The sequence below is a fragment of the Arvicanthis niloticus genome, chromosome 18 (assembly GCF_011762505.2).
Source record: "Arvicanthis niloticus isolate mArvNil1 chromosome 18, mArvNil1.pat.X, whole genome shotgun sequence".
Classification (NCBI taxonomy): Eukaryota; Metazoa; Chordata; class Mammalia; order Rodentia; family Muridae; genus Arvicanthis; species Arvicanthis niloticus.
Genome location: NC_047675.1, coordinates 49,687,346 through 49,713,346, shown reverse-complemented (window position 1 = coordinate 49,713,346; position 26,001 = coordinate 49,687,346). Strand labels below are relative to the sequence as shown.

The 26,001-nt window shown below is 46.5% G+C and overlaps 2 protein-coding genes across 6 annotated transcripts in view; one reads left to right on the top strand and one right to left on the bottom strand.

The window, feature by feature from the left end:
* Urb2 (URB2 ribosome biogenesis homolog) overlaps positions 1–550 on the bottom strand; it is a 26,412-nt gene extending 25,862 nt beyond the window's left edge. For 2 of the 4 annotated variants that reach the window (XM_076916036.1, XM_076916038.1), the window contains exon 1: positions 413–550. The gene's annotated coding sequence lies outside the window, so the exon portion shown is untranslated. Of the gene's footprint in view, positions 1–255 lie in introns of all 4 variants that reach the window. The other 2 variants (XM_034523007.2, XM_076916037.1) reach the window with 2 other exon arrangements.
* Positions 525–26,001, top strand: Taf5l (TATA-box binding protein associated factor 5 like). Of its 2 annotated transcripts, none has more exons than XM_034522844.2 (5): positions 525–747; positions 13,162–13,306; positions 15,449–15,553; positions 19,128–19,852; positions 24,214–26,001. In XM_034522844.2, the coding sequence occupies exons 2-5, from the start codon at positions 13,165–13,167 to the stop codon at positions 25,009–25,011; spliced, it is 1,770 nt and encodes a 589-aa protein (XP_034378735.1). In that variant the 5' UTR covers positions 525–747; positions 13,162–13,164; the 3' UTR covers positions 25,012–26,001. The 2 variants fall into 2 exon arrangements, with proteins under 2 accessions (XP_034378735.1, XP_034378736.1); XM_034522845.2 differs by lacking the exon at positions 525–747 and adding an exon at positions 860–1,082.

Below are 26,001 nucleotides of genomic sequence, written 5' to 3'. Positions count from 1 at the left end.
AACCTCTGCGGGTGTACACAGATATGTGGAGGCAAAGCACCCATACTAATAAAAATCTGACACGGGGGAGGCGGAGGCGGAGGTTGTTCTAGATCGACACCTTTAAATCCTACTACCCGGATCGGGGCCCCCCGGGTCCAAGCTCCCTGTAGGAGATCGGGGTGCTCTCCCTCAAGTGGGGCTCCCTCAGATCAGGGTTCTCCCAAGTGGAGCTGCTTCAGATCGGGGTGACGCCTTCAGAAGCTGGAAGCATACCTCAGTTTGGGGCTCCCCTAGATAACGGGAAATCCCTCCGGCAGGGCTCCCACAGATCCCGTCTCTCCAGCCGGGTTCCCTGCAGTTGGGGCTGGTGTCCGGATCCGCCAAACTGGCGTCTCGGCGCAAACACCCAACTCCCCAACCGTCCGCTCACCTGGGACCTCCACAGCCCGGAGCCACACGTGAGGGAGGCGCTTCCGGCAGACGTTGACGCCAACGGCTCGGGGCGGGGAGGGGCGTCACGCAGACATCGCTAGAGGAGCGCCGAGCGCGCCCTGGCCGCGGCGTCGCGCGTCCGCGGCCTAGCCCGGCGCGCCCGCTCCGTCAGGCGGTCATGGGGCGGCCACCGAGAGCCGCGGGCGCGGCAGGACGTAGGGCGCGGGGACCCGGATAGTCGACCGCGGTACGGAGTTCTACGGCGGGCAACTGATACGGAAGCAGCCGGTGCCGGGGCGGCGGCGGGGCAGCGGGAGCCGCCTGGGATGTTCAGTGAGTGCGGGCGGGGCGCCGGGCGCGGGCCAGGGGGGAGGGGGAGGGGACGCGGGGGAGGGGCCTCGGGCGAGCGGCTCGTGCGCGCGTGCGCGCGCCCGCCCCCTGCGCAGTCCCGGCCTCGTCGCGCGCGGGCCCGAGAGACTCCCGCACGTGGCGGCCCCGGCTGCACGCGCCCGGAGACCCCGCGGCCCCGCCGGGCGCCCTCGCGCGGAGCCAACTGCGAGCTCACGAGGGCGCTCGGCGGAAGTGGGCAGCGGACGGACGGCTCGCGGCTGCCGCCGGGAGACGCGGCCCCGCGGACCTCGCAGGCGCTGTGGCTCCGGCGTCGAGAGGTGAGTCTCCCCTCGGCGCTACCCCGGACCGGCAGGTGGATGGCGTCAGGACTGTGCCGGGAGTCCGGTCCAGCCCGACCCGCCCTACTGGAGAGTGAAGTGGGAAGGGAGTCCGCCTTCTGCGGGTTACAGACTTCGTAGCTACTTAAACTCGGAGGGGGCTGAGTGTCACGGATGGAGCTGGTGGCCGCGGTACTTTAGAGTTGCAGCCGTGCAGCTGGCAAGCTTGCTGCCTCGGTTTCTCCTCCGGTGAATGGGATGGTAATTTAAGACCAGACTCTGCTGGTAGTGGTGGCGCACTCCGTAATCCCAACACTTTGTAGGCTGAGGCAGAAAGATTGCTGCCAATTGTTGGCCAGCCTGGTGTACGAAGTGAGTTCTGCGCCGGTCTTAAGCCACAGAGTGAGCCTTGTCTTATGAACTGTAAAGCGAGTATTAAACCAGAAAGACCGAAAAGTCAGTTTGTGCCTTTAGTATTTGCCATCAATAATAAATAAATTAGGTTCGTGTGTTTTGGGACAGTCTCTTCCAACTGTGAGATTTGTGTGTACTTGTGTCACTTAAGAGAGGTGAAGATCTCTTCTGACTGCTTAGTAACTGTTTATTTTTCTGTTTTCACTCTGGATGTTAGGATCTATGAACAACATCTGGGGACAAAAGAGGGGGCTTTGCTTTTTTCTGACTTAGCTTGACCTTGTGTGCCACCAGCACTGCTCATGGAACACTACTTGAAGTCGCGTTTCCAGCCTTCCACATACATAGCCATCATGTTAGCTGGTTAACTTCCAGGTTCTCACTGGAATAAGCATCAGTGAGTGTTTGCCCCCGTGGTTCCCTAGGAGTCCCCTGTAGGATCAGTGGAGCAGAGGGTGCAGGCACTGTCCACGAGACTGCCTTCCCATCCAGGAAACTACATGGCTTTGGGCAAGTTGTCTGACTACTATGGGCCTCAGCTTTCTCATCTGAAGAGTTTACCTGCCTAATGGGTAAAAGTAGATAGTCTGTGGGAAGTACTTGTGATGGCGTCTGTCTTAGCAGTGGAATGTTAAGAAAAGTTTAGGTATCGGTGGTAGTGTAGGAAACTGTACTATGACATGGACTGTGATGGTGTTCCAGGCTCCGGAAGTAGAAGGGCAAAGACCAGGAGGCCATGGGAGGAAGAGATAGCCGGGCTGAGCATCAAGATTTGTTCACACCAGGTGAGCATTTGTGAGGGTGCCCCCATAGGAAAGGGCTTGGCCAAAACCTCCATAAAAAGTGAGGAAACCCCAGTAACATGAAAACAGAAGGTTGGTTCTAGTGGGTAAACAGCAGTTCAGCACAACCTGGAAATGGCATGGGTGGGTCGTATTTTTTAATCCTCCAGTGAAAGCATCACAGTGGCCTTTTGGGAAGAAGGCCTGTAGTAGAGGGGCTGGGTCGAGGTAGAGAAGGTCATCCCTGTTTCTGTATCTAGCTTATTACAGAAGTTTTTAATCTGAATTTCAAAGCTTAGAGAACATTAAAACAAAACATGAAGATACCAATCGTTCTACGTTCTAGACAGTGTTTCCTAAAAACCATAGTTTGGCATATTTCGTGTGCCAGGTTACAAGGCAGGCTTCTCCGAGAAGTCTCCCTGTGATTGGATGGTGTTATCCCATGTTGTGGTCTCTGGTCCCAGACAGCTCCAGCACCAAGATGGTCTGCAGAAGGGCACGCCAGGCTGAAGCAAACCAGTGGTGCTGGGTTGGAACTTTTATTCAGTCTCACCAAATCAGTTATCTAAACAAAACGACAAGAATAGATGTTCAGTGAGGATTGCTGCGGTCATGTTTCAGAGAGCACAGGTACAGAGCACAGGTACAGAGCACACTAATCTGGAAATGGTAGTTTGTTCCTGTGGTCCTAGTACAACAGGCCTTGACAAGGGATTAGAAAGTTCAAGGTCAGGCTAGCTAGATATAGAGTTTAGGCTATCATGGGCTACAAAGCAAAAACTCTGACTCAGGGGAAAACAACAAAAAATATTGTAAGGGGTGAATGAAAACGTGCTTATTGACAGCTTGGACTGACTCCAGCGAGGAGAGCATGTGTGGATGTGAAAACTGAAGTGCTGTGAGGACTGAGCATGTGGTAGGGTGCCTGCCTGACTGCCTCGGAAAGCCTGAGGCCTAAGCCCTATTGCCCACCTACCTCCACCTCTCCCCCAAAAAACTTGTTATCTGTGGTGACCTGGTAGGTAAGAAGATAAAATGCTTTGGAAAGTCGATTATATGTCCCTTTGGACTTCTTGTGAGTCAGGGTCTCCATATGTATCCTTGGTTGGCCTGGGACTCACTTAAACAGTTTTCCTGTCTGGCCTCCTTAGTGCTCAGGTTAAAAATGTGCCACAATACCCAGACTGAAAAATTGAATTTGATAATCTATAGTGGTTCAGTTGATTCTGGTGTTTTAAGATGTGTATGAATAGCTGGAGCACAATTGTATGCACCACATTTGATGTTTATGCTGCTGTGCCCTCTGTGTCAGCAGACTTTTATATAGATGCTGTTTTGAATGGTGATGGCCCCCATAGACTAACTCATGTTTTGTGTGGGTTTTTTATTGTGTTGTTTACATAACCTTGGATGGACTGGGACTCACTGTGTAGACAAGGGTTGCCAGCCTCCTGAGTACATGAAGGTGTGCATCACAAGACAGATGAACCATACCCAGCGTGTTTGGTCCCTTGATGAAATTGTTTGGGGAAGGATTAGAAGGTGTTGCCTTTTTGGAGGAGATATATCACTGAGGGTTGGCTTTGAGGTTTCAAAAGTCCTTGCCAGGTCTAGTCTCTCTCTGCCTCCAACTTGTGAATAACCTGTAAGCTTTAAGCCACTGCTCCAGTGCCGTGCCTTGCTTGTCTGCTGCCATGCTCCTCACCGTGATCTCATGGACTTGCCCTCTGAAATAGTAAGCAAGCCCCAATTAAATATGTGCTTTTGCCCAGTGATGGTGGTGACACTGGCGACAATGACAGTGGTGCCCACCTTTAATCCCAGTACTCAAGGCAGAGGCAGGTAAATCAGTGAGTTTGAGGCCAGCCTGGTCTACAAAGCTGATTCCAGGACATCCAGGGCTATATAGAGAAACCCTATTTTAACACACACACACCCAACCAAAATATTTGCTTTTATAAGTTGCCTTGGTCAGGTTCCTCTTCATTAGTGATAGAAAAGTAACCAAGAAAATACAGACTTTTCCTGTCCTGTACTATAAAAACAATATTAAAGTAGAAATAAGATACTTGTGGCTTTCTTGATTCATAGAGATCACACAATATCAAAAGCCTAGAATAAGTCCATGCAGAAACTAGCCAGCACTCAAACTTCAATCAGAATACAGTTCACGCTACCTACCCTTTCAGAGGCCAGCGAGTGGAATGGGAATTGAATCTTAATATAACTTCTATATCAGTGTTATCAATCTGAGAAAACAAAGATTCATATTTTTAAATCCCATCTCCAGCCAACAGATGACATAAGGAGAGGAGGATGTTGGAGACAAACGTCAATCACTCCCGAGCTCAGCCTCGACCCTTTTTGGTCAGCCACGTTTCTGAGACTTAGGATGCCTGTGCTTCTCTCTCTGTCTCTCCCTCTTCTCTCATTCTGTGGGTGTTTGAGTGCAGGTGTTACTTCTTGAAATGCAGGGTCAAGTTAGTTTCTGTTGGTCTCTGGTTTGTACTCTTCCAGGAGCATCTGAGCTCAGGGTTTAGCTCAGGACAAACTAAACATTAATGACATTGTGCACTGGATCCCTTTTGCACTGTGAAGTATCCGTGTCTTTATATACAGAATATGAAAATGCTCTCTCTGCCCTGCATTGCTTTTTTTTTTTGAGACAGGGTTTTTAGCCCTGGCTATTCTAGAGCTTGCTGTGTAGACCAACCTGTGCTTAACCCCACCAAGATCCACCTGTCTCTGCCTCCCGAGTACTGGAATTACAGAGCATCATCACAAGCCATTCCACGTCACTTTCTTTCATTTCTCCATTGTAAAGTGTCTCAGTCTCAGTCCACCCATGCGGCCTTGGTGCCGCTCTTCGACTTTGCTTTCCCTGGGATTGGAATTACAGGTGTGCACACTAAGAAAGCCTCCCACTGGGCATGGTGGCCCACAGCTTTGATCCCAGCACCCAGAGGTAGATCTGTTTCTGTTGAAGGGCTGTGTGGTCTAGTAATGCAAGTTCCAGTCCAGCCAGGGCTACGATGTGAGACCCTGTCTCACACAAACAAATGAAAACCCTTCTCTCTAGTGGAGTCATCTGGGGATAGTAGTGGTGGGCACGGAAAGCCTTCCTTGGTGCCAGGAACTTATTTAGAGACAGATGAATATGGAGATAGTCCAGTTGACAAGTGCTTTATGCTGTCAGCAGGAAGGACAAGTGATTTTAGAAGGAAATTTCAAATAGAAATGAGAGATTCTTACAGGGGGCAATGTATCTTGAAAGAGAATGACTAGTTCTTTTGCTTTAATGGGTAATAGTACCATTAAGTTGGCCAGGAGTTGTGCGTGGTTCAGACCTACATTCTCAGCACTTGGGAAGCCCCAGTTATCTCTAAGGACAAGTTCAGCAGTGTCTAGCCCAGTCATGGGATCAAGAAGGAGGTAAGGAGTCACAGTCTTTCTCAGCAGCTCATTGAGGCTGAGCAGAGTCAGCTGCATCAGGAGACTGGTGTGGACCCACTAGATTAGGGTGTTAAGACAAAATTTGTTAACCAGAGAAAACATGAAACTCTTGAAAGTGATAGAGGAATCAGCTCTTTTCTCCCTTTTGAGATTTTATGTTTATATGCTACATGCAGCATGTATGCAGTGCCCTTGAAAACCAGAAAAGGGCAGCGGAGCCCCAGAGACTAGAATTACAACTGTAAATTGCCATATGGGTTCTAGGAATTGAATTCATGTGTCCTCTGGAAGAGAACCTCTGAGCTGTCTATCCAGCCCAAGAAATCAGCTTCTGATGTTGTCCATTGGGTTTTGTGGTTAAGTACAAACTTCATAGCCACCACCACCACTGAAACTCCAGGTTTGTCCTGAGCCCTGGTTATTGGCCTCATTTACAAGGTCTTTTAGTGTTTAAGGAGACTTCGGGAGAGAGCACAGCTACAGTTGAAGCTTACTGCTGGGTCTGAGCAAAGACTGACTTTGAAAGGCAGTCCTGTTTGGAGGTACACATAGGATCGGAAGTTCAAGGCCCTACTCAAGTTACCTACAGTGAGTTTGAAGTCAACCTGGATATATGACACTGGGTCTGAAGGGAGAAGTCAGGGTTTTATAGTGATCTGAGATACTGCTAAAACTGTACAGTGTGCTGCACTTACCTTCAACTTTGACTTGTGTTCCCACAATGCTAATTGAGTATACGCTCGTGACAATGGAAATGCTAGACTTTTGGGTGTCCACTTAGGTGACCTTTAGATAGATCTTGCTCCATGTGATGGCACATAGCTGTTACTCCAGTACTTGAGAGGTAAGGCCTGGATATCCCAAATTCAGGGCCATCTTCAGAGACTGTAGAGCCAACTTAGGCTATGTGAGACCCTGTCAAAAAATGAATCCAATCCACAAAAACAAAAAATGGGGGGCAGAACTTACATTAATTGAGTACCTTAGGTATTTTACATGGCATCTCGACAAATGTATAAAGTTCTAGACCTATCCCCCAGCTGAGGACTGAACTCAGGGCTGCTCTCCCACTGAGCTAAATCCCCAACCCCTTATTCCAGACTTTTTAAACATTAAGTTCACAATTAGAAAAAATATCCTTCTCCACCCCCCCACCCCCCCCAAAAAAAAAAAAAACCTGGCCCATGGTCAACAACTCTTATTAATTAACTCTAATTTGAGGATTCTGTAGAAGTTAGATTCCCTGGATTTACATTGAACTCATTCATTCTTGAAGCTTCCATTCTAAAGAAGTGAATTATGTCTATATAGTAGTGTCTTGGCATTTCACAGAGCAGAGTACTTGCTACTTGGCTTGTCTTAGTAGACTTGTTGTTGTTGTTGTTTTCCCTTCCCTGCCTGCTATATTTGATAGCAGGTGGGTGAGATGCAGCAGATCCTGATGGATCATTGTTACCAGGCCCTGCTCCAACAGGGAGGCATGTATGAGGGAGGGAGGCTCTTCTCATACAGGGACATGTGAGAGGAGTCAGCAGGTTTTCCTTCCTGGTCATTACTTGGAGTGTTGTTGAGTGTTAGTGGAACAGAAGCAACCATTTAAGATACAGGAGAAGGATGTTTGGCATCAGTTTTGTGTGAACTGAAAACTGAGAAACCTTGAAGTTTAAACAAAAGGTTGTATAATTATATCCAAGCCCTTTTATTTTGTTAGTGCTTTATTATGATTACTAGAAAATGGGTAGGTATCTCGAAATTACATCGAAAATCTCATCTGAGACTTGAATCTGTTTTAAGGTGTATGCATGCTCCAGGACACACACACACACACACCCATTTATGGATATTTTACAATGGAAATCCAATTTCTCTGAGGCATTCTTTTATTTTGCTTGAAATATGTACATCAGAATAGAACCAGCTAAGCCAGTTGAATCGTGTCTGTGGTATTTTGTGTTCCACGTGGGCTATGAACACAGTTCCTGCTGAATTTCTGCCTTGAGGTCTTTGGCCCAGAAGCTGACTCACCTGTCCTCAGGGAGAGTCTTTTAGAGTAAAAGCAGCTGCCTTCAAACAATCCCAATCAGGCAGTTAATTGGGGGTAAGTTCTTCTGTCAGTGTTTGCAAACTTCTCTCAATTCTAAATGTACCTAAATGGTTTTTGGGGGGTGGGTGGGGTGAGACAGAGTTTCTCTGTGTAACAACCTTAGCTGTCCAGAACTTGTAGACCAGAATTTGTTGATCAGGCTGACCTTAAATTTACAGAGATCCACCCACCTGCCTCTGCTTCCTGAGTATTGGGATTAAAGCCGTACATCACCAAGCCCAGCTTTGTTTTTTTGTTTTAAGATAAAACTAAACTGGATTTTTATGTAGCCTGAGGGTTTTTTTTTTTCCTTCCCTGCCTGCTGTATTTGATAGCAGGTGGGTGAGATGCAGCAGATCCTGATGGATCACTGTTACCAGGCCCTGCTCCAACAGGGAGGCATGTATGAGGGAGGGAGGCTCTTCTCATACAGGGACATGTGAGAGGAGTCAGCAGGTTTTCCTTCCTGGTCATTACTTGGAGTGTTGTTCGCCCTTCCCTTCCTCCACATGCTGGGATTACAAGTTTGGGCCACCACATGGGACATTTCTTTTTTCATTTACAGCTTTCGTGTCTTTTATCTGCAGACACGTAAGTGTTGTCCTATCTGGGAGACACTCTTCTCAAGGTCTCAACAGACCATGTTGTCTGTGTCTCACAGGCAGAGCTTTTTTTCCCTGTCATAAGGGCTTGATTGGAGCCTCAGTGGTGGTACATCTTTAATCCTAACACTCTGGAGGCAGAGGCAGGAGGATCTCTAAGTTTCAGGACAGCCTGGGCTACACAGACACACCCTGTCTTAAAAAACAAAACAGAAAGGTTTGATGAAAATGCTTGTCATACACCTGGGTATGTACGTGCTCTTAGATAGCTTCATGTCTCCAAGAGCTCACAGTGAAAATGTTGGAAGGTCTTAGTTTTTGAATGTAGAATTGGGGTTTAGCAGGGTTTAACATTGGGCTTTCTAGAACATCAGCAGCAGGTATAGTATGATGTAGTCAAGGCTGGATATCGTGACTGTCCTGGTTGGGCCACAGGAAAGTAAGTCATGGAGTCTGCTGCTGTATGTGTTTGGTTCATCCCCCTCCAGTCAGAATCTCCAGGGCTGAGGCTACTTATTTATACACATGCACATGCTGCCAGGGTTCTTGTGTAACCCGATATGAATAATTATATTGAGTACTGACCACAGAGAAACAATGACTTGGCCTCATTAATAGACAAGAGGAGAGACCTCTCAAAGTATCAGGGCCCCTGTGCTAACAATAAAAAAAAAGAAGCAGCAGCAGCTTAATTAAAATAGTTTATCAGTAGACTGAAAGCATAACTATAAAGAAATGGAATGTCAGTATTGGGAATTTATTCATGCTTTTTGTTGCACGACCAAATGACATCCTTGTCATACCTATTGTCCCTCCTTCCTGGCTCTTGGGCTCTCTGTGGTGCTGCAGGACTGAAATGCATAGACAGCATAACCTGTCTCATGGTTTAATAGGGTCAGTGTATCAGTCAGGGTTCTCTAGTCACAGAACTTATGGAATGTCTCTATACTGAGGGAATCTAGTCGTTGTTCAGTCCCACAAGGCTGGTTGTTTCAGCTGGTCTTCTGTAGAAATAGATTCCAACAGGTATGCCTGCAAGTAAATGCAAGCAGGAAGAAGAGCCAGTCTTCCAGCAGCCGGAGGTGTGGCCCAGACTGAGTGTGTGAACAGTCACACCTGGATCTGGGACTCGTTTTGTCCCAGACTGACTTTGAACTCAGAGATTCTTGGACTTCCCATTCACAGCTGACCATTCATTATTGGGGTAGCTGGACTAGACTAAGTCATCACAATAAATTCACTCAATATAGAGAGACATTCCATAAGTTCTGTGACTCTAGAGAACCCTGACTAATACAGTCAGTAACGTTTTGTTTGTAACATGCATGTTTTTGTCTGTGTGACTCCAGCCCTCCCTGTTCTCCCAGCTATGTGACATTGAAGAAATGGAAGAGATGGTCTTCAGAGTATCTCACAAATGAGTTTAGAAGGAAAAGGACATTTACTGATACTCTGGAAGTAGTGTGTTAACCAGGTGACAGGAGAAATGTCTCCATGCACAGTACACTACAAAGAATTCTAGATGGAGAACAGTTAGAGGCATTTAGAGAAAAAAAAATAACAGCTGTAGAGGTAGTGCAACAGTTGAGAGCTCTGGGTGCTCTCCCAAAGGACCGGCTTTTATTCCCAGCATCCATGTGGCAGCCCACAGCAATCGGTGACTCTAGTTCCAGGGGATCCAATGGCACAGAAGTTGTGCCATTTGCAGGCAGAACACTCATATACATTTTATTGCTGGGTTTTTTTTTTTTTTTTTTTTTTTAAGAAAACAGTTCTGTAAAGATTATTTGTTTAGTTTTTTGAGGCAGAATTTCTCTGTGTAGTCCTGGCTTGCCTGGAACTGGAGTCCACCAGCTTCTGCCTCCTGAGTGCTGGAATTAAAGATGTGCACCACCACGACCCGGCTGAAAAAGGTGAAATTTTCAATAATTTTTTTTTAATGCAGTGACTTTCAAAGTAGAATGCTGATTGATATGAGTGAAACTTAAAGCTAAGCACAACCCTAAGTTAGAAGTGGAAACTCCGTGCAGCTGTGTAAGTGGTCAGGAGCTGGGCTGCACCGGACTGTAAGATCCTGACCCTCAGTCACTGGTACTTGCAGATCGATGTAAAACCAAGAGGTTTTATTTTCCAGCTCTTCAGGGTCAACCTTCAAGTAGTCCCTCAAGACGAGTGACTAGAAGACGACCCCAAATGGCTATTACAAGCAGTTTTTATACTTTTTAGGGGCATGGAGTTATATCAGCGAGGTTTCAGTTCAGACTTACTTACTGGCTAAGCATATTGACCTTAAATCTATTGGCTAGCAAGCATGACACGAATTTGAACTCTACCTGGGAGTTTCCAGAGGGTCAGGTGACTATCAGTCAGTACATTCTGAGAATGTTTTACTCAAGAATGTTCCTGTGGGTGAAGAATGGAACTTGGCCTAGCCTTAACTGAAGGTGGGCGGGGGAAGCTGTAAGAAGGGTATAAGACTGGAAAAAGCCCTTAGGGTCCCTCAGGGCTGGCCCTTGGTTTAAAGAAAGCTACTTTGACAGACATGAGTACTTGTGAGTGACTGTGATGTGTGCATTTTAGAATAGACAACATGTTTTGATCCTGAAGAAGAGAATGGGATGGTTGTTTAATGTTTTCATTATAGCGGCATAAAACATGATGATGTGATTGCTAATCTTGGTTGTCAACTTGAATATATTTCTGGAATTAGTTAAACCCAAAAATGGCTGTGCACACCTGTGAGGTTGTTTTGCTTAGTTAGGTCCTTTGAAGTGAGTGGTAAGATCCACACTGAGGTGGGAATACACACCGCTAACCTGGGCCACATCTTCTGACCAGCTACTGGGTTTTTGGAACTTCCATCCATAGGTGGTCATTGCTAGATTGGTTGGACCACAGGCTGTAAGTCTTTCTAATAAGTCCCTTTTCTCTATATTGGGAGAGTCATTCTATAAGATCTGTTACTCTAGAGAACCCTGACTAATGCAAGTGGGGTCTCTAAAACATGATGGTGTTTCCATACGCGACATGTTCCATCATGTCCTCACCCCTCTTCCTCCCCACTGATCTCCTCAGTCTCCACTACTCCTGTCTGCTCTTGTGCCTAGGGTTGGTTCCAGGAGGGTGAGTGAGGGGTTACTGTAGGCCCATCTCTCATTCTTACTACAGGAGTTTTACTTTTGTTTGGCTTTTAGTTTTAATCCAGAGAAGCCAGTTGTGTGCCAGTGCTTATGTGGAGGTCAGAGGACAACTTGGGAGTTGATTCTCTCCTACCTTTGCATGGTTCTAGACATTAATCTCAGATCATTAGGCCTTATAACAAGTACTAATACCTGCTGAGCAGTCTGTCTGACCAAGTTTCTCTTTTAAAACGCACTAAGGGGCAGAATGGAGCATGAGGCAAGGAAAGTAGAGGAAGGCTGCATTGAGGAAAGTGGAGAACGGGTCATGAGGCAGGAATACGCTTGTGAACCGAGGACACTGTTCAGCTGGAACTGAGGCGGGACACCAGTGAACCTAAGTTCACGTCACTGCCCTTGGCTGTCTTTACTGTAGTTTCTGGCAAAGTAATGTTTGAAGCGGTGACGATTGGAGGTGTTCCAGTTCCGTTGCAAATTTGGTAGTAACAGAAAATACCCCTTTACTCACTTTTTAAAAGCCTCAAATGAACTTAAATTATTTAAAAAATTGTCTTGTTCAGGTTCTTCTACTACTTTCCTTTCTTAACAGTTTGTTAGCACATGGACACGCTGCCCTTCGTGTTACCATTTGCTGTGTCCATGATTTGAATAATTACAAATATTTTGATTTAGATGGAAACACATTGCTTAAATTCTCAACTTCAGGCAACACCATTTTTTTTTGGTTTTGGAGAGAAGGTTTCTCTACATAGAGCAAGCTATGCTGCCTGGCACTCTGTAGACCGTGCTGGCTTGGAACTCCCAGATCCACCTGCCTCTGGCTCCCTAGTGCCAGTGTGTCTGGTGGGCAGCGTCTCTTGTGACTGTTAAGAGCTATGGGCTTGAGCAGGGATTAGAGTGAAGGAGGGCGGAAACAAGAAGGAGAAGGGCGGTGGGGGAGAACTATGGGCTTGTGATTATTTGTATATGCTTGGCCAAGACAGTGGCCTTGTAGGAGTGGGTGTGGCCTTGTTAGAATGGGTGTGTCATTGTGGGTGTGGCCTTTAAGTTCTTCACCCTAGCTGCCTGGAAGTGAGTCTTCCACTAGCAGCCTTCACATGAAGCTGTAGAACTCTGAGCTCCTGCACCATGCCTGTCTAGATGCTGCCCTGCTCCCACCTTGATGATACTGAACTGAATCTCTGAACCAGTAAGCCACTCTAATTAAATGTTGTCCTTTATAAGATTTGCCTTGGTCACGGTGTCTGTTCACAGCAGTAAAATCCTCACCAAAACAGGACTGGATGTAGTTGCACCTTTATTTAATCCCTGTACTTGGAAGGCAGGAGGAGACAGATCTCTGTAAGTTTAAGGCCATGCTGGACTACAAATCAACCAATACTGTCTCAGGGAAAGAAGGATGGGAAGAATGAAGGAGCTGGCTCTCCAACCTTTGGAAAAATAGATAAAGTGAAAGAGAATGTAGGTTTATAATTAGGGTATATACAAATAATCACTATAATTAGACTATGTCCTCACTGGGTCACTTCAGTTTCTGTTTTTCCAGCTTTGTGACACCTCCGCTGTCCCTTACAATATGCTTGCTGTGTTCCTTCTTCTTAGGTCATGAAACGAGTGCGCACGGAGCAGGTTCAGGTGGCAGTGTCCTGCTACCTCAAACGCCGGCAGTACTCGGACACAGAAGGCCCTTTGAAGCAAGGCCTGAGACTGTCACAGACCCCTGAGGAGATGGCGGCCAACCTTACAGGTATTGGGGTCCTATGGCTGGCCTGGAACAGGAGCTGTCATTGCCCACCTGGGTTCTCAACTAGCAAGCCTCAGTGAGCAGCTCTGAGGGCACTGGCCTCTAGGCCTTTCCTGTCCCTTAAAACTATGTTCACTGAACTTCTGGAGCCCCCAGCTAGAACCATATTTCCTTCCTCAGAGAGTCCAGATTGTTTTATGTGTACCTGCTGGGAGGTGCAACCTTTTTACCCTACAAGACCCTGCGTGTCTTGAGCAAGTCCTCTCTGCTAGCATAGAACCTTGCTCCCAGGAGTCAGACCTACCTATACTGTGGATGCATGCTGTAGCTTGATGGCTGGTGTCATAAGCATTTCTGAGATTCTTTTTTTTTTTTTTTTGGTTTTTCGAGACAGGGTTTCTCTGTGTAGCCCTGGCTGTCCTGGAACTCACTCTGTAGACCAGGCTGGCCTCGAACTCAGAAATCCGCCTGCCTCTGCCTCCCAAGTGCTGGGATTAAAGGCGTGCACCACCACCGCCCGGCTCTGAAATTCTTAAGTTTTGGGTTTTTTTGTTGTTGTTGTTGGTTTTGTTTGTTTGTTTGTTTGTTTGTTTTATCATAATTCAGAACTGGACATGATGGTTTATACTTTTAATCCCAGTACTTGGGAGGCCAAAGTGGGAGGACTGCAATTAGTTTGAGAGCAGTTTGAAATATATAGTGAAGTCCAAGCCCAACAAGGAACCATAAGGAACACTCCACTGTCAGGTTGGAGATAGATTTTAGAACAGTGACTAGGTGTTGGGTATAAAGGGCCCAAGTTAGGCTAAATTAGACATACAAGCCAAGAACCAGCATAGTCTGAGGTGACCAGGAATTGGAAGGACTTTGACTGATGGAGGGGAGGGAGAATAGCTGCTTGCTCTAGCTCCCTCTGAGGTCTGTAGAAGAGCAGGACCTCTTCTGTCCACCATGCTGACTCCCTCAGTTCCACTGTAGTCACTAATATCCCTCCGTCTACAACGAGTTGCTAGACAGGACATTTTTTTCCGGTCACTATAAAGATGACGTCTGGACCCACCTACGGGGGGGCCTGCTGCAAGGAATTTGAGGGGATCCTTCTCCATTGCAGAGCATCAGTGTCTCTGGATGTTTTGTGAAAGTTTGCCTTAAAGTTACAGTAGGAATCAAGAGCAACATGGCGTAGAGTCTTCGCTGGGCTGTGCAAAAAGCTTACATTCTTTAGGAAGCAAAAACCCAGGCCAGGTGTCATGGACATGCTCCTTTAACTCCAGAGTAAGGAGAAGAAAAAGAAAATAAGAAATTCCCAGGTCAGCTGGGGAGACCCTATTAGAATAGGAAGGATAAAGTCAGAAAGGTTGTGTTTTCATGCTAAAAGAGTGAGACCCCAGACTTCTTACTTCTGCTAGTTTCCCAGAACACTGCAACCAACCTCATTCCCCAGGAAGGCAAGTGAACAACAGTCTGCTGGGTTCTGACCTGCCCAGACCAGAGATACTCTCTAGGAAACTATTCATGCCATGCTAAGTGATACCCCACACTCCCATTATCCCTGCAGAACCTTGTTTTACATCCAGGCCATAGGCCCCGGGAGAAGCTTCTCTAGCACTGTCCATGGATGAGAAGTGCTACTCTGGGAGAAAGAACATTCTGAGAATTTTTTTTAATGTGCATTGGTGTTTTGTCTTCATGTATGTCTGTGAGGGTGTCAAGTCACTTGGCACTAGATTACAGACAATTGTGAACTGTCGTATGGGTGCTGGGATTTGAACTGGGGTCCTCTGGAAGGCATGGCCTCTCAGATTGACAATCCCAGGCCATAGCACATGTATTATGTTAACATGGACTAGACATTTTCAGATAAATCTCAGGAATATTGTATGCCTGTCTTTTCTTCACTTAATCTATCCTGTGCTTTGTAGCTATTCAGTCCTCTGCCGTTAGTATTATGGGGTATCAGAAGAGAAGAGAGACAAACAGGTGTTAGCAGCCTCTCCCAGTCTGTCAGGATCCTAGAGACTTAATGAGAGATACCATTGCACTCTGTGCCCTCTGTCCATCCTGCTGTTAGTGGTGACCACAGGATAGAGTAAGAAAGTCAAGTATCTGCCTTCCTGCCTCTTTCTCATGTGTCTTTCTCTTCAGTCCAAGCAGAATCTGGTTGTGCCAATTCGGTGTCTGCAGCCCCTTGCCAGGCAGAGCCCCAGCAATACGAAGTGCAGTTTGGACGACTGAGGAACTTTCTCACTGGTGAGTCCTTTAAGAAGTCAGAGAATGTATTCTGTAACAAGCATGGCGTTAGAGTCTAGAAAGCTGAGTACTTGTTTATTTATTTGGTTTGTTTGTTTGTTTGTTTTTTAAAGTACCACCACACTTTTAACAGTGCTTTTGTGCAAACGAAATTTCTGTGAGACTTAGATCTTGAGGTTAAAGTTTACAAGGATAGAAAACTCTGCTTGTCCTATTTGCCTGTGGCTTTTGGCACAGTAAATTAAGACTTCTTCTGACCAAACCAGCTTAGTCAGTCAACAGGTTCTCCAGCGCAGGAGTGAGGATTTAAAAGAAAAAAGACAATTAGACAACACTGTAACACGGCTCCAGCCAGTTCTGAGGCTAAGGCAGGCTTATTTTTTTCTATTCTGCTTTTATACCATTTTTAATTACATACAAGTATTAAAGTCATTTCTAGGTTGAGGAACTAGCCAGGCAATAAACAAAGTCCCATGATCACTGTTTCTAAGGGCTTATCATGATGACCAAGATAACAGAGCCTACTTCCGTGTCCTAGCCCAAAGTCACATTCTTGCCTGAAGCCTAAAATCTTCAGATTCCTCCCAGAACTTATTTTCCTGCCCTGGCCCAATGTCAAATTCCTGCCAAACTGCCCCAAAAAGTTCTCCAAATTCCTCTGAATAAATAAAAGTCAAATCAGCCATGGACAGAAGTGTCCTCTAAGTGAAGGGAGTTTGGAATGTATGTTGTCTCCTGGAGTAGTGCTGGTGAGTCAGGTTAAGAAGTTAGCTGTTGTCATTTATGTAGGCCGTAAGCAGATAGAATGACCACGGAGACAAAATCATGGATATGTGCTCTGTTTGCTTCTTGGTCATTAATGTGAGTTTTTAAAAACAATTACTCAAGCAGGGCCAGTTAGTTAGTTAGTGCTCCTAACCTGAGCCATCTCTCTAGCCCCTAATACTTTTGGAAGTGATCTTTCTTTGTTTTATGTGTGTGTCAGGTTATGTGTGCAGGGGGCAGAAGACAACTTCCCAATTTGGGAACCTCCACGTTCTTCCTGTGAGGTGAAGAGGCAAGTTGGGCAGCTAACCCAAACCATGTCTTCTGGACTTGTGATAGCCCGTATTAACTTAAAGTGGAGGGGTTGCAGAAAGAAATCCATGTCTCCATGTCGGTTCTGATCAGAGTCTTGTCTCCTTTCTATAAGCACCTTACAAGAAATAAAAAGTATTCTCTACTCTGCATGGATTGAGAAGAATCGGCAGATATTGACTTAGTAACAGTGTAGAGGCTTGCACACTTTGTCCCCAGGCAGAAGCAAGGGTTTGGGGGAGATAAGGGGTAATTCCAAGAATATTACCATCTTAGTACTTGGGAGGCAGAGACATGAAGATTGAAAATTAAAGGACAGAGGACATCCTCATAGCAAGTTTGAGGCCATCCCAGGCTTGATGAGACCCTGTGATAAAACAAACCAGGAAAGGCAGCTCATTAGGTAGAGGTACTTGCAATGAAACCTGGCAGACTGAGCTCAGTGCCTGAGACCCACATCCGTATCAGGAGAGAACCAATTGCCAGTTCTCTTCTGCCCCCTGCACACATAACCTGACACACACTTACAAAACAAAGATCATTTCCAAAACTGTATTAGATGCTAGAGACATGGCTCAGGTTAGGAGCACTGGCTGCTCTACAAGAGGACCCAGGTTCAGATCTTGGCATCCACGAAGTAGTTAGCGATCATCATAACCCCACTTCCAGGGGATGCCCTCTTCTGGCCTTTGAAGGCACCAGGCACACACATGGTACACAGACATGGATTGAAGCAAAACACCCATATACAAAAGAATCATTTCTAAACAGAAAATGTAAAAGGTGTGTTTAAAAAAATAAAAACTTAGTGATAGACAGACAGACAGACAGACAGACAGACAGACAGACTTACTTACTTACTTACTTCCAGTGAGGAAGCCAGACAGGGTTCTGCCACACGTGTAATTGGATCATGGAGGAGCCCTGTGAACTCCTGTACTGGATGTAGTCTGTTCCATGATGAATGACTCCAGGATGACTCGGGAACAAGTTTTTAATCATGACAGTATAGACTAATTTTTTTTCTGAGTAATTTTATCACAGACCAGGGTGCTTTCTTAGCGAAGCTGTCTCTCTCACTGAGTGTGGGTTTGTGGGAGTTCACACTGCTACACATTTGGATGATCACATCTTAGTGTGTTCCTGTGCTCCTGCTGTGGAGTGGCTCTTTCTAAACAGGCTTGCAGAACGTACGTACTGGCTACTGAAACATGAGCAAAGGTTATACTCGATAGAAAACCTTTCTGTTTCTGTGCAAAATCCAAACTTACCACGATAAAGAACAGGTAAAACCCCAAAAGCAGTGAAGTTCAAGTTAAAGGGGCCATAACAGGTGGATCTGCCTTTGCCAGGGCCAATTGTGCTGCCCTCAAGTGTCTAGACACTGCCATGGCTCTGAGAGTCTGACCTGGCTGTTGTATGGTCCTTATGCCATAGTGGCTGCCCTCTGTCCCTAATGCCATGTCTGCAGAGCCCCACTCATTCTGTCCTCAGCTTCGTTCATACTGAGGTGCTGTGTGCACCTCTTCTCATACAGCTGACAGTAAGGCCTGATTCAGTAGTCTTTATCAGTATCTTGACCAGTGAGTGCTCTCAGGGACAAAAAGAGAAAAAAAAAGATCTAACTTGTAATTCTCACTACAAAGGGAAGTTTCACTAAGCAAGTAGAAGCTTTGAATGAATATTTTCACCGCTGCATAGGACAAACCAGCCTGCGTAGCCAATGAAGTGTGATTTTACTCTTGGCTACAGTGCTCACAGAACCAAGGCTAAGTGCCATCCAGAAGATGAATCTATCTATCTTTCTCTCTTTCTTTTAGAAGATTTATTGTGTTATTTTATGTATATGAGTACACTGTAGCTATATTCAGATACTCCAGAAGAGGGCATCAGATCCCATTATACACATTTGTGAGCCACCTTGTGGTTGCTGGGAATTGAACTCAATACCTCTGAAGAGCAGTTAGTGCTTTTAAATGCTGAGCCATCTCTCCAGCCCCAGAAGATTTTTTTGAGACAGGTTTTTTTTCTGTATATTCCTGGCAGCCTGGAACTCTATGTAGATCACGCTGGCCTCACACAGAGGTCCACCTGCCTCCCAAGCCTTAGAATTAAAGGCCTGCACCACCACCTCTGGCTTGCTACCCAGGAGATTTTGAACATACCTGTGTTTTTATCTTGAAGCTTATCAGAATAAAAGTCTTTGCATATAACTCTGTCTGACAAAAAACAGCCCCTCTAAGGATTCTCAGAAGTATAGGTTTCTGACTTAAGGAATAATGAAGATGCTAGATTACAGGCCTAACCACAGCAGCTGAGCAGTCACAAGACATGGCCAAATCCCCTGACCTTGACTGGACCTCATAGTCTTCCATGTTTGATTGGGAAGACTTTGAAACTCTAGATCTGTATGGGCCGGAAGTATGAGTAACTCCTACTGGCTGTAGGAGAAGCCTATTTCTTTAGTATTATTGAATGTCACTGTTCCTCATTGCAGACTCTGACTCCCAGTACAGCCGTGAAGTTATGCCTCTCCTCTACCCTCTCTTTGTCTACCTCCACCTCAATCTGGTCCAGAGCGGCCCCAAGAGCACCGTGGAAAGCTTCTATAGCCGCTTCCATGGAATGTTTCTGCAGAATGCAAGTCAGAAGGACATCATCGAGCAGCTGCAAACCACGCAGACCATTCAGGACATTCTGTCAAACTTCCAGCTTCGTGCATTCCTGGACAACAAGTATGTAGTCCGTCTCCAGGAAGATAGCTACAACTACCTTATCCGCTACCTCCAAAGCGACAACAACACTGCCCTGTGCAAGGTGCTTGCCGTGCACATTCACTTGGACGTGCAACCTGCCAAGAGGACAGACTACCAGCTGTATGCCAGCGGTGGGTCCTCCCGCAGTGAGAGCAGCAGCCTGGAGCCACCAGATGTGCCCAACCCTATTCTGCAGAACGAGGCTGCCCTGGAAGTCTTGCAGGAGAGTATAAAGCGGGTCAAGGATGGACCTCCCTCCCTCACCACCATCTGCTTCTATGCCTTCTATAACACGGAACAGCTGCTGAATACTGCAGAGATCTCCTCTGATAGCAAACTGCTGGCTGCTGGGTTTGACAACTCCTGCATAAAGCTCTGGAGCTTGCGATCCAAAAAGCTGAAATCAGAGCCCCACCATGTGGACACGTCCCGAATCCGGCTAGCTTGTGACACTCTGGAGGAGGAGGTAGGGTGCCACTTACTCCTGTTACAGTGCTCTTCCTACACCTGACCTGTCTCACTGAAATAGTAATCTGTAGTTCACTTCTAGACAGCCAAAGCAGGACTCCAGTCAGATGATATGGCATTAAGTCCCACCCGTGCCTGATAATGCACAGTAAAGCTCTTTCCCCACACTCAGCATTACTTGTGAGTAGACAGTGTTGTCGCTGTCTGGAAAGCAGGTAACAGCACTAAGCCTGACTGACAGAGCTTCCCTTCAGCTGGTGTTGACTTAGGGATTGCATCACATGTGCTCTGTGTGTGTTCAAATAGTGAGGAGCAGAGTTGTTAGTTCAGGGTCTACATATGAACAGAAATGGATGTTGGTTCTCAGCCTGTGAACATAAAGAGCATGGCGAGGCGCTCATCCTGGCTCTGTGGGCCACAAATGCTGGGCCCAGACATTTTTGTTTTGTTACCAATGGCATGCAGGTAATTTTGCTTTGAGACGTTTTGGACAGAAAATTCTTTGCACCTTCTTGAAACACTGAAAAATAAACACTGGGTAATTTGCTGCAGCCAATAAGAATGTTGTGGGTATTGTACACATAGTGAGCTCTGGCTACCCCTAGCTTCATTCTGAGTCATGCTGACCTTAAACTTTTGATTCTTGGCACTGAGACAGTGCAGTGAGGATTTTGATTGTGAGTGGAGTCTAGTTTCTAGGGCTCTCCAGGGAACCAACTGTTGCTCTTGGGTTGAATTTTCAAACAGTCTCTTTCTGGAGACTGTTGAGCTCCTAACTTCAACTGAGTCATTTCTGCCTCATTTCCTGTCAGTTTTCTGGAGTACAGAAATGCTGCAGACCTTACTACCTTTGGCACAGACTCTGGAGATTATTTAGACAGGTGGGAGAAGGGAGGGGCACTGTAGTGTCTGAAGCATGGGAAGGTGTATTTGAAGATGTGAGCTTCCACGAATTTTCCAGGGCTGAAGGAAATGAAGTGTGACTGGAGCCAGGGGAGTCAGAGCAGAGAGGACAGGCTGCTGATGTTGTTGTCATGGGGGTGCGCTCTGGCTAGGGTAGTCAGGGCAGACAGGAAACACAAAGCCCAGTGATTAGGTTATCCAGAGGTAAGGAAGGGGAAGTGTCCATTGGATGTCTGTGTTTGGGGCCTCAGTGGTCATAATGGCAGAAGAGGCTGTCCACCAGCCAGCGGGGGAATGGTTTATGCTTAACTGTGGGTCCTGTCATACCCACACTAAATTACTGCTGACCTAGGCCTCTGTTTCCTAACAGTGAATTAACTATAGTACAAATGACAGTTGTAGTATAAAATGCCACCTCTTGGGATCTGTGTGCTCCAGCCTTGGTCTGCCATTTGGGCGTGTTTTCTCAGCCAGTTCTTCACAAGGAGCATCTCGAGGGGGAAGCAAAGTAAGTGATGGTTGATTTTTTTAATGTCTTTGCAATGAGAGTTTGGACATAATTTTTCTTAGAGAATTTACAATCAGGGCCAGAAGTTCACCTGCCTATGGGAGTGAGGCGGGGAGATGTGAGTGGTAAGGCCACAGAATTGCAGAGATTAGGCAGAAAAACACAGGAACCACGGACCAAGTAAAAGACCCAGTTAGCTTTAACCTGTGTGGTACAGTCGTATTTTGACAGTAGACTGTTAAGTCAGTGCTCAGATCTAACAATTCCATGCTCTGTATATACAAGAGAGCTGTAAGTGTGTCACACATAAGAACAGGTGTGAGAATGGGCGTGGCAGTGTGGCTCAAATCCCCAAGGTAGAATGAACAAAATTGTGATCTGTCCCAGCCATGAAACATGCAGCTGTGAAAAGGAATGGGGCATTGGCACATGGAATTTTAAAGCTTATGCGGCCTTAGAGAGCCAGTCTCAGAAGGCTCTTCTGTATTTCATCAAAAGTCTATGGAGTAGGTCCTTCCACAGAAAGAGAAGCAGATGAGAGCCAGGCAAAGTATAAGAAAAGGAATACTGACTGCTAACGGGCCTGGAGTGTTGTGTACATGACATGAAAACACTAAGTGTTAGGGAGGTGTGGCAAGTGTGGTAGGCTACCACTGAGCTGTGTCAGCCAGATGCTTGCTATGCAAGCCTGGCAACCTGTGTTTCATCCCCAGAGCCTGTGTAAAGGTAGAAGGAGAGAGTCCACTGCACACAGTCCTCTGACTTATGACATGCACTCCTTTATACTATTGAGTTACATACCTTACTTTAAATCTTGAGAATTTTATATTGCATATAAATCATGGTTTAGGTTAGGAAAAAAGTAAGGCCTGTGGCAAGGCCCTGGGTTCCGTCTCCACCATGGGTAGTGGCTGCAATCCCTACATGCTGTTGGTGAGTGTCCTGAGGCCAGCTTAGACTCCACGAGACCCTGTGTTAGTCAGCAGTGTGTCTCTGTTACTTGCGTATAAAACTTTAGTGTAAGTTAGTACTATTCAGGTGGCCCTAGTATATGAGTCCAGTAGAAAGGGTTGTGGTTAATGTCAGAATTAATTTATTCCTTTTAATCCAATATGGACACTATTTCACTGTATAAGCTGAGAGATGACGCGTTACACCTGTTTTGTGTTGTCTTAGAACTTAATATGTGTCTGCCCCATAGACCACCTTCCCTTCTCTGGCCATCTCTTCTGCTATGCAGCGGACTCACCTATTTCCAGTGTTGTCTGTCTGTCTGTTTGGGGCTTTTTGGTTTGTTTGTTTGTTTGTTTGTTTGTTTGTTTCCATGACAGGGCTTCTCTGCATAGCCCCAACTGTCTAGAAACTCACTCTGTAGACCAGGCTGGCCTTGAACCTAGAGATCCACCTACCTCTACTGGGATTAAAGGCGTGCGCCACCACTGCCCGGCTTTACCATGCTCTTAAGCCTAGATAGAAATAACTGCTTCGCTTTCTGAAAGCTGAGGAGGACAAGAGCTTGGAGCTAAAGTTCAGATCTCCCAAAGTATATCTGGCTCAAAGGAAGATTGGATGTTCTGGCATACGTATACAGTACAAATCAGCATTGCCCATGTCTTTGAACTGCAAGGAATATAACACAGGAAGGATTTCTGGAACGCGCTCTGTCAGCAGGAGAGGATGTACGAGGACTCCTGAGCTGGCATGTGTGAATCAGCCACTGGATGGCACACATGCCTGTGTGGTCCTGAGCTGAGCCGTACCAGAGATGATAGCTGGTTGTCTTAGGCTGTGATGCTGGCAGGCAGCAACAGATGTTCTGGTGTCTTTGTATCTTGGCCGAGGCTTGAGGTCTTTTCCTATGCAGGAATCAACAAAGCTAAGTGTTACGGAATCACGTTTGTCTCTAGCTTTAAAACGCACTGTAGTGGAGAATCACACCATCAGTGTTCAGGAGCTTCCCTGTGAGAGGGTGGAGAAATGGATTCAGACACAGCCTGTGGGAGCATACTTCCCCTCCAAGTACTATGGTAGACATGTCTGTTTCCATGAAAAAAAATTATTCCGAGGGTGGCATGAGTTACTTGACTCTATTTTAAGTCTCTTTCTCTCTCATACTCTTACTTTCTCGGTCTTCTCTCTATGAAGACCAGGCTGTGTTTGAACTCAGAAATACACCTGCCTCTGCCTCCCGAGTGCTGGGATTAAAGTTGTGGGATTAAACCACCACCCCTGGTTGTCATTCTCAATCTGTGGTTTGTTACCTTAGGAGACATGTTGGAAACTCTACCTTCCTTTCCTCTCTTTCCCTTTGTTTTTTGTTTTTTTCCCTGGTCTGTAATATTAAAATCTTGACAGTCCTGAGTACTGGTGTTGCAATCATGTCATCTTATCCAGCTTTTTTCTGTCGGCATTCATAGTCCACTGGTGGCTGTATACTCTGACTTAAAGTTTCTGTACAGTTAGGTTTTACTTTGGCTCAGGTCCTTCGGATTCTTCTAAATAGGCTGTCAGTGGGTCTCAGCTGGCCTTTGAGCTCAGGTTTTTCCTGCTGTAGATGTCTCAGTGCTATGACTACCAGGCCTATCGCATGAAGGTTTCACTGAGTAGAAAAGCGGAATCATGTGGTTTATATAGTAGTGAGAGCTGACAGCTGAGACAGTGCCATTGGGAGAATCTAGGTACTGCCAATTTAGAAGTCAGTCTTCTCAAAAAAAAAATACCTATTAGAATTAATAGTGGCTCTTCCATAAGCTTGCTTTTGTGTCAGATCCTCATTGAAAGATTAAGGTCCAATCTTCAATCTGGTGTGGCCATGAAGAGCATGCCCTCTGACAGACTTTGCTTCCCAGGCAGGCCCTGCTCTCTGCTTTTCCTCTCTCGGGCTTATTTTCCTTGTAAGACCACTAAATGTTTTCTTGTGTTTTACCATCCCACCTACTATGTTCCAGGAGAATGAGGAAGACAATGCAGGCACAGAAATGAAGATCCTGCGGGGCCACTGTGGCCCAGTGTACAGCACACGGTTCCTCGCAGACAGCTCAGGGCTGCTCTCTTGTTCTGAAGATATGTCTATCAGGTACTGGGACCTGGGGAGCTTCACCAACACTGTGCTGTATCAGGGACATGCCTACCCTGTGTGGGACGTGGACATCAGCCCCTACAGCCTGTACTTTGCCAGTGGGTCCCATGACAGAACCGCCAGGCTGTGGTCTTTTGATCGGACGTACCCGCTGAGGATCTATGCAGGACACCTGGCAGATGTGGACTGTGTCAAATTCCACCCCAATTCAAACTACTTAGCTACAGGTTCCACTGACAAAACTGTTCGGCTATGGAGCGCCCAGCAGGGGAACTCGGTGCGGCTCTTTACGGGTCACCGAGGCCCCGTGCTCTCTCTCTCCTTTTCTCCCAATGGTAAGTACTTGGCATCTGCTGGTGAGGACCAGCGGTTAAAGTTGTGGGACTTGGCCTCCGGGACGCTTTTTAAAGAACTGAGAGGCCACACAGACAGCATCACCAGTCTGGCCTTTAGCCCGGACAGCGGTCTGATCGCTTCTGCCTCCATGGACAACTCTGTGCGTGTCTGGGACATCAGAAGCACATGCTGCAACACACCTGCTGACGGCTCTTCGGGTGAGCTCGTGGGTGTGTACACTGGGCAGATGAGCAACGTCCTGAGTGTACAGTTCATGGCCTGCAACCTCCTCCTGGTGACTGGAATCACACAAGAGAATCAAGAACATTAAGTTTTTATCCAGGTGGCAGACTGGGTGGGGCTGGAAGACTAGTCACAGTCCAGGACTTGCTAAAACCGAATCAGTGATTGCAAACGAGCCCTCCCCTCCCCCACATGCACTCAGCACAGCCCTGGTGCACAAGACTCCTGTTGAGAGCTGGGATGCCCCCAGGCATGAGGCCTCCTGCTTCATGCAGGCTCCTTGCTTTTGCATTTGTCTCTCCCCAGTGGGTGGACAGTTGCAGAACTCTCCCTGTAGCAGCTGTAGACAGCATCTCCTGTGCCTGCCCCTTGAGGGAAGTGGGGACAGGAACTAGGAAAGGAAGGGATGATCTGGCCGTCTTTCCTTTTCCATAAGGATAAAACCAGGATTTTTATTATTATAATAATCTTATTATTGAGAAGAGAAAACCTAGCACTGGCAGCAAGTGACTCCTGGCACTGCTGGCTATAATACTTGGAATTTTGAGGTTCAGGGAATTGAGACTTCGGCCCAGTGTATCAGGAGAAAGGGGCACCGTATGCTGTGCTTCTGTGAGCAGGCAGCTGGCTCCTGAGCACGGGCTCCTGCAGTGATGATGGCAAAGGTGTTCTTCATTGGCTGCACTTCTGTCAGCACTTGTACCCTGGGGAGAAGCACTGTGGAGGGCAGAGGGCGGGCCTCAACGCTGCACCAGCTACCCAGGGTTCCATCCCTACAACATCAGCAAAATTATGATAAAGAGTAATTCTGAATAAGTCACAAGATAGACTTAAGAAATGCTGGATTTAAAGATGACTGTTTATTCCAAGATGTGGCTTGTTGGTTGTCTTCTCCCTCACGACCTGCGTCCACCTCACTGCGGTGTCGATGAATCATGAGTGTGCACTCACAAGTATCAACCATGCTCTAAAGACAAAGCAAGTTCTGATGTCTGCTAAAGGATTAAATATTTCTGTTTTCTGAAAAGAGTTATTTTGTATTTTGTTTTCTATTAAAATGTATTTAGTTTCAAAGAAA